This window comes from Trachurus trachurus (genome assembly GCF_905171665.1).
Source record: "Trachurus trachurus genome assembly, chromosome: 13".
Lineage (NCBI taxonomy): Eukaryota > Metazoa > Chordata > Actinopteri > Carangiformes > Carangidae > Trachurus > Trachurus trachurus.
Genome location: NC_139892.1, coordinates 33,834,572 through 33,850,025, shown reverse-complemented (window position 1 = coordinate 33,850,025; position 15,454 = coordinate 33,834,572). Strand labels below are relative to the sequence as shown.

Sequence of the window (15,454 nt, the reverse complement as noted above, 5' to 3'; positions counted from 1 at the left end):
TGGAAAGAAGCAAATCATCACATTCAAGAGCTTATTTTCCATTTCTGCTTCATTCATTACATCGATTGAAAAGTTGAATCAGTCATTGTAACTGTTGACAATCAATCAGACTGATCAACAGTGGAAAAGCCAGTGACTAAAACCACTAAACAACGTTGTCACAACAAACTCAAAGAACAAAGAACTGCAAAGTAAATCTCACTGTGTAAATATACTGTGGGTCTGGATGAGGCATGAAGCATCAGGATCCTAACTTTCGATGCAGTACGAGAGTAAAGACTTGACAGTATACATGTACTGTACAGTATGGGTGGTAACAGAGGCAGAGGACTGGCATAAAGCACGGATCACCTTCTGCAGAGTTACACTCTCGCCTCCTGTGAGCTCTCTTGGTTTTGTTCCAACGGGCCGTTTCTGACTGTTAAGGCATCTGTGGTGGCTAAAAGCTCGGGGCTGCGCTGCATGTGTGCGAACCAAGCCAGAGATCATTTACTTCCTCTGCCTTCCTGACCACAGCCTGCTCAGGCTCTCACTTTGCTGCTTTGTTTCTCTCCTCTGAATGACAGCAATTCCCCATTGTTCTCTATCTGTAAAACACATGTTTAAAATTGTGTGTGTGTTTTTTTTAGGGGGGGGGGTGACTCATGGACCAGTTACATAATCCTTCAACACAGTTACAGTATAAATCTCTTGAAGCAAAAATGGCATTATATTGTTTGGACTTAAGTGCAACATCATTTTACAGTTTGTGGTAAGGTCAGGTTTGGAGGGAGAGTGAAAAGGGGCTCATGTCGTATAGAAGTGACTGTTGAGCGGTTAGTCTTGTATGTGGTGTTTCCATAATTGAGGGCATGGAAATGTCATTATGTGTTGGTCTGGTTGCTGTATGTGTGAAGTTTACATTTCCTGGAATGAAAATCCTCCAATTGGCTCATTATGTGTGATTAAATGAATGAAGGACATTGTGATATAAAAACGTAGCTCTACTCTTTGCGTAGGGTGTGTCAAGGTCTCACTTCAGCTGTAGTGCTACTTCCTCTGTGATACTTTTAGGTCCGAATGATGTCATGGCAAAACACAGGAAATGTCATGATCATGACTGGTTTGTCTTTTCTAGCATATTTAGATTGCGATGACCATGGCTGATCTGTTTGTATTATTTTGTATTATCGCTGGTTCCTCTGCACCTTCCCCCTCAGCTTTTCTGATTAAAGACATGAGATTGAAGTAAGGATGTGAGTGGGATGAAGATAAATATGTTAAAAATATCAGTGATGCCTCTTTCACTATATGTCAAACCAGTATTTATTTGTTACTTTGTGATAGTTTTGTGAATATAAAAATGTTATATTGAAGATACCTTTTAATAGTCAAAAGGTATCAAATGTTTCCATCTTCAATCCCAAAGTATTTGACGAATTTGACTTGGCAATCGTATGGTATCATATCGAGCTTGGACACCGAGCAATTCTGAATTCTGACCAAATGTCTGTGTTTGTATTTGCAGCAGGAGAAGCCGAAGGTGATCGATCCTCTCGACTATGAGGCTGTCATCTCTGAACTCGGGGAGGAATTGAAGGAAGATCCTCTCAGAGAGTTGCTCCTATTCCCTGACAATGATTTCTCGGTAAGTGCATGTGTGTCTGGTGGTGTGATGGGTCAGTGGTTAACGCAGTCAGAGCGAGAACATCCTTGGTTTTTTACTCTGATTCCTGGTTCTCTCAGTGGGGAGTAAAGCTTCGTCACTCGCACACAGTGGTGGTGGTGGGGGTTTCCATTGAATCACTCATTGAATGTTCAGTGTTTCCCCTCCCCTATGTACTGTATTACAAACACTGCTGCTCATATTTCATAAATTCATTAATAGTCACAATGCAACAACAAATATATGCATGCCAGCTGTGGCCGCACCATTTAGCAGTCCAACATAGTCTGTTTACTGAAGCTTGTGCAAACGTTTCCCCTTCATGAGGTTGGCCATGCACCACACATGATCAGGTATGATTAAAACTGTTTCGGTTTATTCATGCATGTAAGTCCACCACACACAAACGTAGAATGCAACCTTGGGCCAGTTATTTCAGCATCCAATTGACACCAATGGTCTTATTAACTTGTATGTAATTGGCGCTCTTTTGTGTTGGCGAAACAAAATATGTGCTGCACTATTTCTCAAATTACGACTATATTATATATATCAAAGGCTCGTAACTGGAGAATTAATGAAGCGAAAAATGCTGGCTTTGCTTGCATAAACAAACACATGAAAACAAATGATTCGCTCGGAGTCACTCGGACATTAATTGGGTGTTGAGGCCAAAGATGTAATTGTATGGGTCACCAACTTCAAGAGGTACAAACTCTTGTCCCCTTTTTTATATTTATTGTGTTGAAAATTAATTTGCATATTGAAATTCTCAGACTACTGGAGCAGTAGGTGCAAATGGTCAGTTTAAATTCACAGTATGTTCAATATAGTGTGAGTAAGAACCCCTATCTATACTGTTACCCATAAAGTTGTATTTTTTTTTCCTTGTGACAATGTGATTTATTCTTGATAGATAAAGTGTATATCTTCTCAAAACGTTACTGATCAATCTCTTACTGTGAAAATTAAGCCTCAGTTAACCTTTGCAAACTGTGTATTCAGGGCAGGCATAAACAAAATTGGGGTTATTGAACAATAGGATTGAGGGTTTTGTTTCAACTTTTCAACCTTGGTCACTTTAACATAAACACATATTTGAGGGGATTTCAGGCATAGGAATGTCCAAAATTACTCTTTCAAATGTCACTCAGTCACTAATCTTGAGTATGGCCACCCCTGACACGGATCAGTGCGCTACTGTAAGACATTGTGGCATACTGTCTACAAGCATGCATTTGTTTCACCGTGGTAACCTGGACTGAAGTATGTAATCACTGCTCCTGGTCAAAGATGATTACTGATGTGTATAAATAGAAATAAAAAGAGCAATGTGCCTGAAAACAAAATTAATCCAACCTTACAGTATGTGCAACAGTGTGTTAAGAGTCTACAATTATTTCCAACAATTCCTTCACTAACATACTGTACATGAGTATTCTTCATTTATTCATTGACCAATCAAGTCTTGAATCTTGAATACCCATTTCTGCAGAATGAGCAGTTTTTGGCAGCTTCTGTTAGATTAACATACAGTAATGAGTTGGCTGGGAAAGAGGGGAATTTCATTCGTCAAACCTCCTCAACCCCATTTAACTGTGGTTTGTCAATGTCAAAAAATCCCAGGGTTTAACCAGGTAGCCGGACATATTGTATGACATCATGTCTCAATAGACCTTATTCACTTAAACCAACAACGTAAGAATCCAAAGATATGTAACTTCAATAATCAAAGAATATCAGTCAATTGAAGCCGTAACCTACAAATGTTGGGTATTTTACCTAAGATGTGATTAAATGTTTATTTTGCTGTGAACTAATGCCAGCTAATTGAGCATTCAATTTCAGTTGACTGGTCCTTTGCACACTATTTCTTTGCCTTTTATACAATAAATGCAGAGATAGCCATCTGACCCACACAAAAGACGCAATAATTCACCGGGTGAGAGGACACAAGGAGGTTTATGAGAAAATGTCTCAGTAGGAGTAAAGTAGGAGTTGGAAAATAGGCTCATGGATCAAATGAAGGCATCAACGTTATATGGTTCTTCAGAGAAATTTACTGTAATGGGCTGGAATGGAGGTCTAATAAACTAACCAAGTGAATTAAAGATGAAAGTACATTTTTAGAATTTGTTTATAGTAAGTAAACCAAGGTGTCAGCCGTTGATGGTGATGAAGTGATGTTTAAAATGCAACATGTGGCACCTTTCACACTCATCACGACACACTTATTCACACTAATCACGCATGTTTAGCATTGTGGTCTTTTCATTACATTCAACAAATTATTCTCCCTGGCTCCCTTTTAGCTCTTCCTTCATTAGTACCTTCATTACTGTGCTAATGCCTTTCTGCAGACCCAGATCCACTGCACATTAAGATGACCTAATTGGCTGCTTGTGGTAAAAGGATTCGTTTGCTGGCGTACCCCAGAGTTTGTAGCTTGACTGCGCAACTCTTCTGGTTCCCAGCTCTGTCTGGCGACACAACAATTTCCTCTGATTTTCTTTGTTTCTGCAGCCTAACAGTCAATTTCCATAATTGTAAGTGAAAGTGGTTTGGCAGACTATCACCGGAGCACAAAAGGCATTTACTAGATCTGCCTCTTTGCCAGTCGGTTAGTGAGCTCAGTGCTCCAGCCGTCTGATTGTCTTGTATAAATCACAGTCTGTCTCTCTTCATGCACACAAACTCTTTGGTACTGACTTGTTTTCATCATCCTTTCTGCACAGTTACTTGAAAATAATTTTTTTCTCCTTGAATATGAGTGTGCATTTTAAACACTGGCTGTAGATTTTCTCTTTCACTGAGCCTAAAATGTACTTAACGTATAATTATACATAATTAAAGCTGCATGATTCATAGCTTAGGTTATTAGCTGTAGGTCTAATCATTGCTGAGAAAGAGAATACATATTCAGAGATTCCACTTCAATTATTCATTTCCACTGCTTTACAGCTGGACGGTATTATGTGGACAGAATGAATTAATAATTACATTAATATAAACAAGGCTAACAGTCTGCTGCAGCTAGCAGCTCTGTGGGGCTGTACTTCTGTGCTGCAGGTGAAATGCTAATGCCAGGTACAATGTTGATCATGTGCACAATCTTAGTTGAGTGAGTATCCTTGGTAACATTTGCGGAATAGCAGTAAGGACAATGAATGTGCAGCCAAGGCTGATGGGAATGTATTACGTTATAAACTTAAGTAATGGACGAAGTGACATGTTGAACCTCTTGAGGCGCAAGATGAAAGGTTTAGGTTTCAAAAGCGAATAGCATTCATCCTCTGGGGGTCGTGAATGTCTGTACAAGGTTTAAATAAAATCCATTGAATAGCTAATGAGATATTTCCGTCTGGACCAAACTTGTGGACCAATAAATACAGTATGTACAGTTGAGGGGAAAGTTTAAGTGCCGGCCTTTCAGAAATAAATATTTGAGGCGGCCATGATTTTTCCTGTACGCCTGAGCAGAATATGAAATGGATGGGTAGAATAATTACACCCTCTTACTGTAATCTGAATCTCCCTCAGGGGATGGTTGAGCAGAGATGGGGAGCTGCTCAGGCCCTGTCAGTTTACTTAGTAGATAACATCCCATGCTGTACACTGCTTTTTGTTGGAGCCTAAATGGCTCATCACATTATGAAACAAGATAAAACAAACAAATGTATTTACTGTCATGGTTGTTGACTCTCTCTCCAGGTGTCCACAGTGCCTCAGGAGAGACGGACTCTCAAGTCAACTGTTCCTGAGGGGGCAGAGCTACAGGCTGAATGTCTGCTGGTCAGACAGGTGAGTGTGTGTGTGTGTGTGTACTGTATGTGTGTGTGTGTGTGTGTGTGTGTGTGTGTGTGTGTGTGTGTGTGTGTGTGTGTGTGTGTGTGTGTGTGTTTGCCCACATGTCTGCTTGTGTGTACGGGATTTAACTGAAGCCAGTGTGGTTTTGAATTTTGAATGTGAAAGGTTTCATTTGGTGGTGAGCTCTGTCAGCTTAGGCTGTTCCTAATATAGGACATCCTGATACCGGTGGAGTGGTTTCACCACGCCTCTAAAATAAACCAGATGTGTGTTCCTGTGTGTGTGTGTGTGTGTGTGTGTGTGTGTGTGTGTGCATATCTTAATGTGTACTGGCTCATGTGCGTGTGTCTGAAAGACCTATCAGGGCTCATTTCAGATCGACCAGCCATAATCTCGAGAGCTCAGTGGAGAAATAATATCCGAGGAGACGGAAACTCCCCAGACAGAGCTGTCACAGCTCACTGGAGACTATAGTGTGTGTGTGTGTGTGTGTGCACGCGTGTGTGTGCATGTGTACGGGTGTGTGTAGTCCTGTCTGAGGTTGATATTGTCGCTGATAATATGTTTGGTCGGTTTATACCCTGTGACCTAGTTAATAAAAGGTCAAGCTCTTTCTAAACAAATGGATTAAAGAGACACACAAGCAGGCAGACCTACCTTCTATTATTTGTGATATGAGTGTGTGTGAGTAGTGAGAGAGAAAGACAGAGAGAGAGAGACAGTGAAAATATATTTTACACAGCTGATGAGTACTATTTCAACCCATGAGACATACTAGCAATCTCCAACGATGTAAAAATGTCTTTATTTGCAGGGTCCCTAGGGGCAGATTGTTAATTCAGTCCCTTTTATAATTTAAATAATCTAATAATGAATCCCAGCCTGCACATCAGTGACTGGGCCTCAGGAGAGCTGACATCTGACTGTACTTTCTCTGTAGGTTAGCTCTTCCCTCATTGTCTGCAGACGTTTGAAGCTGCTCCAGGTCACAGTTTTCCAGCGAGGAACATCATTTTGGAAAGTTAATATTTAATCACATTCAGCTTCATCTCCGCCCCTCTCCTCCAGGCCTGCCAGTATTACAACTCCGAGCTGAACGTGGTCCAGTTCAAGTATGATGACTACGCTGGAGACTACCGCCTGTTACCCAGGTAACCCATTTTGAGTCTTTTATCACCTCTGTCACCACGTCGCCTCGTCGTCTGCTATATGGGTTTGACCTTTTTCTCAAACGCCCCCAATTCTGTGTGTGTGGGTGGGACTACGTCTTGGACAGTAACTTGTCTTATAGTGTGTCTCACATCACATAACTTCTCTTAGTGCACTTCTTTGCAGTACACGCAGTGCTCACATTTCGACAGGGTAGTGCTGTCTCAAATCAAACACTGCTGCTGTGCACTTACTGGAAATGACTCGACAGCTTCTTTTTGTATTTTTTAAAGGCTGATTGCAACCTATGCTGGCCTCCCTCTTGTGCCGGAGTGGTTACCCAGCTAGCCCAAACAATCGAGAATCCCCAGAAAAAGACTCATAAAACCGGACTGTGGCGTTGTCACTGATCTTTACTGAAGATGTCACGAATATGAAACTGTAATACAACCCAAAGACAGGGTTCCTACGCAAATATGGAAAGTATGGAAAAGTATGGAATTTGATTTTATACATTTCCAGGTCTGGAAAAGTATGGAAAATGGAAACTATTATATGGAAAAATATTTTTCTTAATACTTCTCTGGGTTTGGTCTCATCTGAAGTTATTTGGGTTAATTATTTTTGTATGCGCTATTGTACCTAGCTACAATCTCCAGGAAATTATTTGGTTACATAATGGCATACACATTCAGAATAATGAAAACAAATGATAAATTGCATGCTTTTTTTATATTATGCACATCTATTTACTCAAATATCACAAATAATATGAATATTTTAACGAGAAGTCTGGAAATTAGGGTCTGGCAAAAGTATGGAATTTGGAAATTTCAAATGTGTAGGAACCCTGCAAAGATACAAGTTTTGTAAATGAAGTTACACAAGCAGAATAATCATGGTAATAAATGAGGTAAGTACAGACAATATTGATATGCACAAAAAGAGAAAACGCCTCGAATGAATCAAAATAGCATCTAAGCTACGTGGCTAAATTATGTATCATACATGGCTGAATTATTACAATGTACAAAATGAAAGTGATAATGGAAATGATTGTAACACACAATCTTCATTTACGAACTTATGAAACATAAAAACTTACAGATATGGTCTTCTGCGGCTTCAATACCAAAGTAAAGTCTTCCCACAGCTCAACAGACAAAGAAAATGGTCTCCAGCACCAGCCATGTGCTCTCATCTCTCAAAACCGAAAGTGAAACTTAACTAAATGGGAGTTAAGACTGCATTTACTCTTGATTCCACAGGGGGCAGTATAGCATTAAACAGCTTGGCATACGGAGGCCATGACACAACCGGCCGTTGGAGCCCTATCGCTGACACTTGACAGCGATTTTTGCCAATCAAAATGAGCTATTAAGTTGTGTTTTATTGTGTTATTACTGTTGTTGTGTTGTTTTGATTTTTTTTTTAAAGACATTTACGCCGGTGTCCGCTCCGTCGCTGCTCAAATCAACTGCCGCCATTTGAAAAGTAGTGACGTGTTTCTGCTACGTCACTAAGATGGCGACCGTTGAGGGTGGAAAGTGTCTAACGATCCACACTCAATTTTCTGGCCGCTTGAGTGCACCAATTGAGTGTGCATAGCGCACTACATTTCCGCACACTGCTCAGTGTGAACGCACTTATGTACTCAAAATATTAAAGGGATAGTTCACCCAAAATTTAAATTTCACTCATTATCTACTCCCCCTCATGTGGACTAAGGGCTGGGAGAAGTTTCAGAGTCCTCCGTGGCTTCTCTGAGTTACAGGGGGTCTCGGCGTAGCAGGGCATGTCCATATAACGGTTGCACATGGATACCAACTGTCTTCGTAACAAAAAGACACACCAAAAAAACATCCAAATACCTCCATGCTGCTCGTATGTAATGTCCGTCTTGTATTGAATCTCCGAAATGCAAAATTGTCCTGAAAAAAATTAAATAAGTCTATATTTCAAGCTTGTTTTGTAGCGGAAGCTCCTCTTCCCTCTACCCTAGCAGCATGGAGACATGAGGATGAGTAGATAATGAGTGAAATTTCAATTTTGGGTGAACTATCCCTTTAAGTGTAAGTGCAGAAGTGCCAGGAAGTCACTACACCCAATCAGGAAATAGTGTGACACATGTAAACTCCCACTTGTCATTTTCACATGAAGTTCTTGTACAAATTAAACAAAAACAATGTATGCAGTAAAATAGCTTCAGTGATGCTGGGAGGTGGCTTCTGTTACCTTCACACAACAACACAGAGCCGGGCAGCTGTTTCCCACAGGCTTCCAGTATTTATGCTAGGCTAAAACTGCCTTCTCCTGGCTCCATGAGTGGAATCAGTCTTGTCATCAAACTCTCATGAAGAAACAATGGGTCAACTGGGGAGCTGTGTCAGTAAAGCCAAGCGTCACAAATTGTCCAAACAAAGCATGAATCATTTTCAAGTTAAAGTGGAAAACGGAGGAAACTCCATGCGTAACAAATGTTAACTTTCACTTCTCCTTCCATCCTTTTTTTTTTTTTTTTTTTTTTAACTGCCAATCATCCGATCAGTCAGTCAGTCTTTTATTCAAATCAGGGTATCAGTCACTCAGCCGGTGTTTTGTCGGTCCCAGTGAGCCTGACCCGGGACAGCCCTGCAGTTACTGCTCCCAACCACAGGAATGTCCCTCTCATGTCCCATGGGTTACCACTGTATTCTTATAGTCAGTTCACATGACCTCTGAAATGAGACCCAGGATGAGCTACTGTATGAAGCATCTGAAACACAACTCGGAGGACAAAGATGCTAAAATATCATTACATAAAGTTCTGCTGACTTTTGTCATTTAAAAATGTAGGAAACCCGGCTATCGTATATCTTGTTTATTAAACTGACAAAGGAAACCAAACACATATAGAGCGTGCTGAGGGGAAATCCACCAGGGAAACACAAGTACAATGGGAATTTACAGCCACCGCATTACTGTACAGTATGTGTGATTGTCAGTGCTGTGATTTGAACCGAGCGATCGTCATCTGTGCCGACCAGTATTAGCATTCCTGTGTCAGCGGCCAGCCCACAATCACCAGATTTGTCTAAACATAGTTCCCTTTAGAGGTTTTCTTCTTTTCTTTTCTTTTTTTAAGCAGCTTTTTTTTACGACTTGTGTGACTTTTAGCAGAGTGCAGCCTGGCTGTCTGCAGCTCACAGCACACACACAAAAGACATTTGGTCCCATGGCTCGCACACAAAGACGGCTCAGCCTGTGAAATTAGTGGAGCGGGATGGAGCGAGGGGGCTACCTATTGTTGATCCCTGACAGAGGATGATGGAGCGGAGTCAGCCACCCGCGCTCTTTTGCACCAGTCAAACAGAGGAGATTAATTGAATTTCTGAAGTCATTTTTCTCTCTTCATCAATATATTTCATTATCAGAGCTCCACCGTTTCACTCACTGTCTGTCTTTTCTTTCTCCTCTCCTTCGCAGGAAACTGTACAAAGCAGAGAAGCTGCCATCCCATTCTTTCGAGATTGACTACGAGGACGTCGACAAGGATGAGGTCAGTAATGACCGTCGTTTTGACGGATGCATTTTGGAGTGAATGCATTACACACTGGATACATCCTGGGCCCTAATGTTTAAATTAGTTTATAGTTGTTAAAATATACTTTGCCAGAGCAGTTATCTCATTACAAGTCAATGGGACATTGTTTATGGGCATAATTTGACTGACAAATAACCATCATGAGAGAGAAGAGGTCTAGAAAGGCTCCTTCTCTCCATTGATCATCTGCTCTCTGGTGTATGTAGGGGGATAGATGGGATGGGAAGCTAATGTATCAGAACTGATCGTGTTTTACAGGACACCACCTCCCTGTCCTCGTCCAAGGGAGGAGGGGGAGGAGGTGGCGGTGGTGGAGGAGGAGGAGGAGGGATCGGTGTGTTTCGGTCCGGCTGGCTCTACAAAGGGAACTTCAACAGCACTGTCAACAATAGCATCACTGTTCGGGTGAGGACATGTCAGATGTTTTGCTGTGTCGCCCTCATCCGTAGATCTCCCCCTGTTTTCACCTGAAGATGTTTGACCTCGCTCTCTGAATCTGTAAAATTACAGCTTATTATCACTAATTATTACTAATGTCTGTGGTTCAAAGATCATTCTCAAAGCACCATAAAGTTAATTGAAGAACAATCTTTCTTTCTTTTTTTTTTTGCAACTTTGGACCATTTTAACATAAAATTACCATAATTATCTGCATGTGACTTTGTTCTGAAGCCAGATCATCATGATTAAACTTTATCTCTATCTCTGCAGTCATTCAAGAGGAGGTATTTCCAGCTCACCCAGCTGACAGACAACTCCTACATCATGAACTTCTACAAAGATGAGAAGATTTCTAAGGAACCCAAAGGCTGCATCTTCCTTGACTCATGCACCGGTGTGGTGCAGGTGAGTTTTTAATGCATTCACATAAACACAATGACTCATGTACAATTGAGTGATGTACAATATCTTATGGGTAAAATGACTTGCATATTTAGAGTGATACAAGGTGGATTTTTAGGCTCCATTCCCTCCAAAACATGAAGCTGTTGGATACAAAAAGAAGTAGCAATTAAAGTAAAAACATCTGCACTCTCAATTCCATTGCACCACATCTGTCTAATCTTAGCTTGTGTATTTGCATAGAGTTTCATCAGAGTATCCCTTTCTAAACAAAGCCAAGAAGCAAGAGAAAGTGAAAAGAAGTGAATTTCACTTGAACTGAACAAGTATAATATTTTGTTTATGGGAGATTGTTAAGTTTGCTTTGTTGCATTTTAAACCTGAACAATGAATTGCATGTTGCAGCTGAAGGATTGTGACCTTTTAATTAATTACCTTTATCATTCTCAAATGCATCAATCACTATACAGTATAGAAACAGTCCTGTTTACAAGTACTCACATGGGTTTATGAATACAACTGTACATCATTTTGACATTTACTCCAAACTACCATTGAATTGTAGCAGAAGTTGTTGGCTTTTCGTGACTTAGGATACTTTTAGAAGAGATTACTTGATTCGTTAGCCATCCTGACACTTAACTAAATTAGTTTGTTTTTCAGTATGAAGGCACTGGGATCCTGTGTGGAGGAAACCTTGTAAAGTTTTCCAGAAACCGAGCCAAATTCCACTTTTGTTTAGTAACCATGTTATCCTCTTCATTCTCCTCAAAGAACAACCGCCTCAGGAAACACGCCTTTGAGCTGAAGATGAACGAGGTTACGTACTTCGTGCTGGCCGCGGAGAGCGAACAGGACATGGAGGAATGGATTAGCACACTGACCCGCATCTTACAGATCAGTCCCCACGACGGGCCGGCTCCAGACCGCAAGAGCCTGGACCTCACTGACCATCGGCAGGGTGAGACCGGTATCTGTTTCTCGCATTTGGGAATACGCAGAGTTTTCACCTATGATGGATGTAGAAGGAAGGGACGGAAAAATAGTTGGAAAGAGCAAGGGGAGATGGAAGCACAAACGGTAATTTAGAACAGAGAGGGGGTATTTAAAGAGAGACGAGGAGGAAATTTTTGCATAATTCCGACATGTGTATAAATCATGCCCTTAAGAGAGGAATGATTTTATACTTGGTGTCAGCGAAAAACCTAACCTTGTCCTTTCTGCCTGGCTTCCTCTGACTAAATAATATCTGCCACCTTGCCATGACCTTAATGAGGGAGTTTCTTGCTGGGTGAGGCCCAATCACCATCAGGAAATGAATCCTGACACCAAGCAGCGACTCCACCCTGATTTAATGCATCAGGCTTTGTCGTTAAAAAACTTTCTTTTTCTTTTTTAAAATTTTTTTTCTTTTGTAAAAACTCCACCTCATGTTCCAGCTCTGTGAGAGAGCTCCTACACGGGGGCTTTCTGCCTGTAACACAACACGCACAGACAAGAGCTTCGAGAATTGAACCCGGTGATGTAATAGGCTCAGTCGTCATGGCTTTGTGGTCTGTTAGCATGCCTCTAAATCAAGCTGTAGAGCGTGTGGTGACCTACCAGTAATGAGCCATTTTGTTCAGCGTGGCCTTTGGGAAGAACTGCCCTCCTGGCACGTTGCTGCAGAAGTCTCGCCTGCCTTATTATCCATAAAGACCACAAATGGAGACATATTTTATCCCGGGGATGGATATGTGTCCACAGGCCTTCGGCTCAGTGTGTATTTAGTGTACAGCTGAACCTATTTTAGAAAATGTTATATGGCTTTTTTAACCTATAGGGAGAATGAACTGCTTGGATAAACTTTCCCATCCAGTGGGTGATGACGGCCAATCGCTCATGAACAGGAGTTGCTCCCCGGGGTCCTGATTGTGTTTGTTTTCTCTCTCCAGATGTGTTTGACCTGTCGCTGAGTGACTGCTGTTTGCAGGAGAACGAAGACACAACAGAGAACGGCATCAATCCAGAGCTAGCAAAGGTTCGACTACACTTTCAAAACTCAAACGAGCATTATTATTGTGCTGAATGCACGCACCGGCACAACACATCTGTGTGTGTGTGTGTGTGTGTATTTTCAAAGGTATCCTGTGGAGGTTTTGATCAGCGCCGGTGGTATCCAGCTTTGTTTGTATCTTACGTTGTAATTGAATGAGCATGAGAATGTTGGAAATGACTGACAGACGCTCTTGTTGTTCTCACACTTGCAAAGTGCAACGCTTCAGCGAAAAAGCAAGTGTGAGCATCGGGCGGCTAGTCAGAGTAAACATGAACACAGACATCGCTGCCTATCCCCAGAGTCAGCTTTGTAAATGTTTTATGAGGAGAGAAATGCATTTGTTGTCATTTTATAAGCCTCAAAGATGCACACAACACGCGGTTTGGTGAGAAACGCTGAGTATAAACACACTGTAAGTGTCTTTGATTAATCAGAAAACTCCACAGGCCACCTTGGACTTCCAGTCCAGTGCTAGAAAACGTGTAAACTTGAACACACACAATACCTCGGTGACTTTACTGATTTGTTATTTGCATTGAGTTGTTCTGTCTCCTTCTGTGTTTCTCTTCATCTGTCCTGTCGTAGTATATCTCAGAGACGGATGAGGGAATTCGCTCTGCCAGAAGAGAAGAGCGGCTGAATCTGTTCTCTCTCGACCCCGACACTCCTGTAAGTATGAGGGGTCAGATTACACATGTCAGAGTGTATTTCTGCATTTTTTTGAAGGGATAGTTCAACATTTTGGTAATTTGGCCCATTGCCATAATCCCTATAGTTTTAGGAGTAGGTTCATTAAGATACGTTACAAGATGGAGTTGTTTTCGAGGCAAATGCTGAGACTTTGAATGTGCAGGTTACAACTTGTCCACAAGAGCGTTTTGGAGTTGTTGGATTGTGTATTTGATGAGTTTGATGAGGGAAACCAAGAAATCCCATGAGCCTCCATGGCATAGCTCTGAGCAGCTCACGACTCTGCTCCACCGTTCTAAAAATAGCTTGCACCGACAATTAAAGGTAATGAACGTACTGCTATGATAGGATTATGGCAATGGGCCAATTTGCCAAAATGTTGAACTATCCCTTTAATGTTCTGTACTGTAGTTTTACCTTTTACCACTTATGTATTATACATTGTGACGTTTGTATACCTGCAAGTAACACACTGTGCCTCACCAACCACAGGTTCTGAGGAGCCCACGGGCTGAATACTCCTCGTCTGAAAACACCTCAGTTCGTCCGTTTGAGGAGAAGCTGGGCAGAAGGTTTATGATAACCTGCCGGTCGCTCAACCTCATGCTGCAGAGCTGCATCAACGAGACTGAAACTGAACCAGTCACTAATGTGAGGAATAGAATTAATCTTAAAACTTAGAATTAATCAAACCTGCTTCAGTGTTTTCCTTGAAATAAGTAATGTGAAAGAATAAATTGATATATACTGCATGTAAGATACAAGAACAGGCTTTGTAATTATGCAGCAAAAGCTTGAGGGAAAGGAAATAATGAGATGTTCTTAATGTTTTGGCAATTCAGGATTATTTAAAGCAAGCGTTAATGTGCAGAAAATGACTGAGCTAAAAAATCTCCTCCACTAGATTGAACCCTTCTTTGTGTCGCTGGCTCTGCTGGATGTACGAGAGGGGAGAAAGGTGTCGGCGGACTTCCACATAGACCTCAACCACGAGGCCGTGCGCCAGATGCTGGGAGGCTGCACCAACGGGACGGGCGGTCCGGGGGCCGGGGCCGGAGGTCAGGAAAACGGCCTGTGCTCTCCTGCTGAGAAGAAGCCAGGAGACTGTTACCTCAGCATGGACCTGGAGCATTGGCTGTGTTTCCCCAAACAGGTAGAAAGATGTAACTCCTCCTGCAGTGAGCTGGATCAATCAAAGGGGGAAAAAAAAAAGTGCTTTTCCCTCAACTGTCTACATTTCGGTAACTGTATCATGTCTCTCTAACGCCGTCCACACAGGCCATCTTCTCAGTGACCAACCCCCACACTGACATTGTGATGGTAGCAAGAGTGGAAAAGGTGCTGATGGGAAATATTGCCTGTGGCACAGAACCATATATCAAGAATACCGACTCCAGCAAGGTCAGAAAGTCATTTATATTTCATGTCTTGGTCAAAGTCAGTATTTACATTGCTTAATACTATCACATCTCTGCTGGATTTATTTTCTGTCTTGAAGCGACATCACAGAGCTCAAACCTTTTTACATCGTCTTATCTGTTAGAGCGAGCCCGGGGGGGAAAAATGGCCTCGCGAAACATGCTCCTTGGGTGTTTATTGTAAAAGGGAAATGGCTTAATCTAGTCAAACAGTATAATGCATGACATTTGCAAAATGGTTTTCCTGTAAGGCTAGAGTTTATCTTCATGACAGAATGCCA

General features: G+C 41.6%; 1 protein-coding gene across 3 annotated transcripts in view; it reads left to right on the top strand.

The window, feature by feature from the left end:
- The window catches only part of dock10 (dedicator of cytokinesis 10), a gene marked incomplete at its 5' end in the record, with an annotated part of 70,806 nt that overhangs the window by 28,328 nt on the left and 27,024 nt on the right, over positions 1 to 15,454 (top strand). For all 3 annotated transcript variants that reach the window (XM_083984602.1, XM_083984601.1, XM_083984603.1), the window contains 12 exons: positions 1,508 to 1,627; positions 5,357 to 5,446; positions 6,521 to 6,603; positions 10,067 to 10,139; positions 10,443 to 10,589; positions 10,896 to 11,030; positions 11,802 to 11,988; positions 12,962 to 13,047; positions 13,651 to 13,734; positions 14,248 to 14,406; positions 14,660 to 14,908; positions 15,034 to 15,156. In XM_083984602.1, the coding sequence (XP_083840728.1) occupies positions 1,508 to 1,627; positions 5,357 to 5,446; positions 6,521 to 6,603; positions 10,067 to 10,139; positions 10,443 to 10,589; positions 10,896 to 11,030; positions 11,802 to 11,988; positions 12,962 to 13,047; positions 13,651 to 13,734; positions 14,248 to 14,406; positions 14,660 to 14,908; positions 15,034 to 15,156 (1,536 nt within the window). The remainder of the gene's footprint in view (positions 1 to 1,507; positions 1,628 to 5,356; positions 5,447 to 6,520; positions 6,604 to 10,066; positions 10,140 to 10,442; positions 10,590 to 10,895; positions 11,031 to 11,801; positions 11,989 to 12,961; positions 13,048 to 13,650; positions 13,735 to 14,247; positions 14,407 to 14,659; positions 14,909 to 15,033; positions 15,157 to 15,454) is intronic.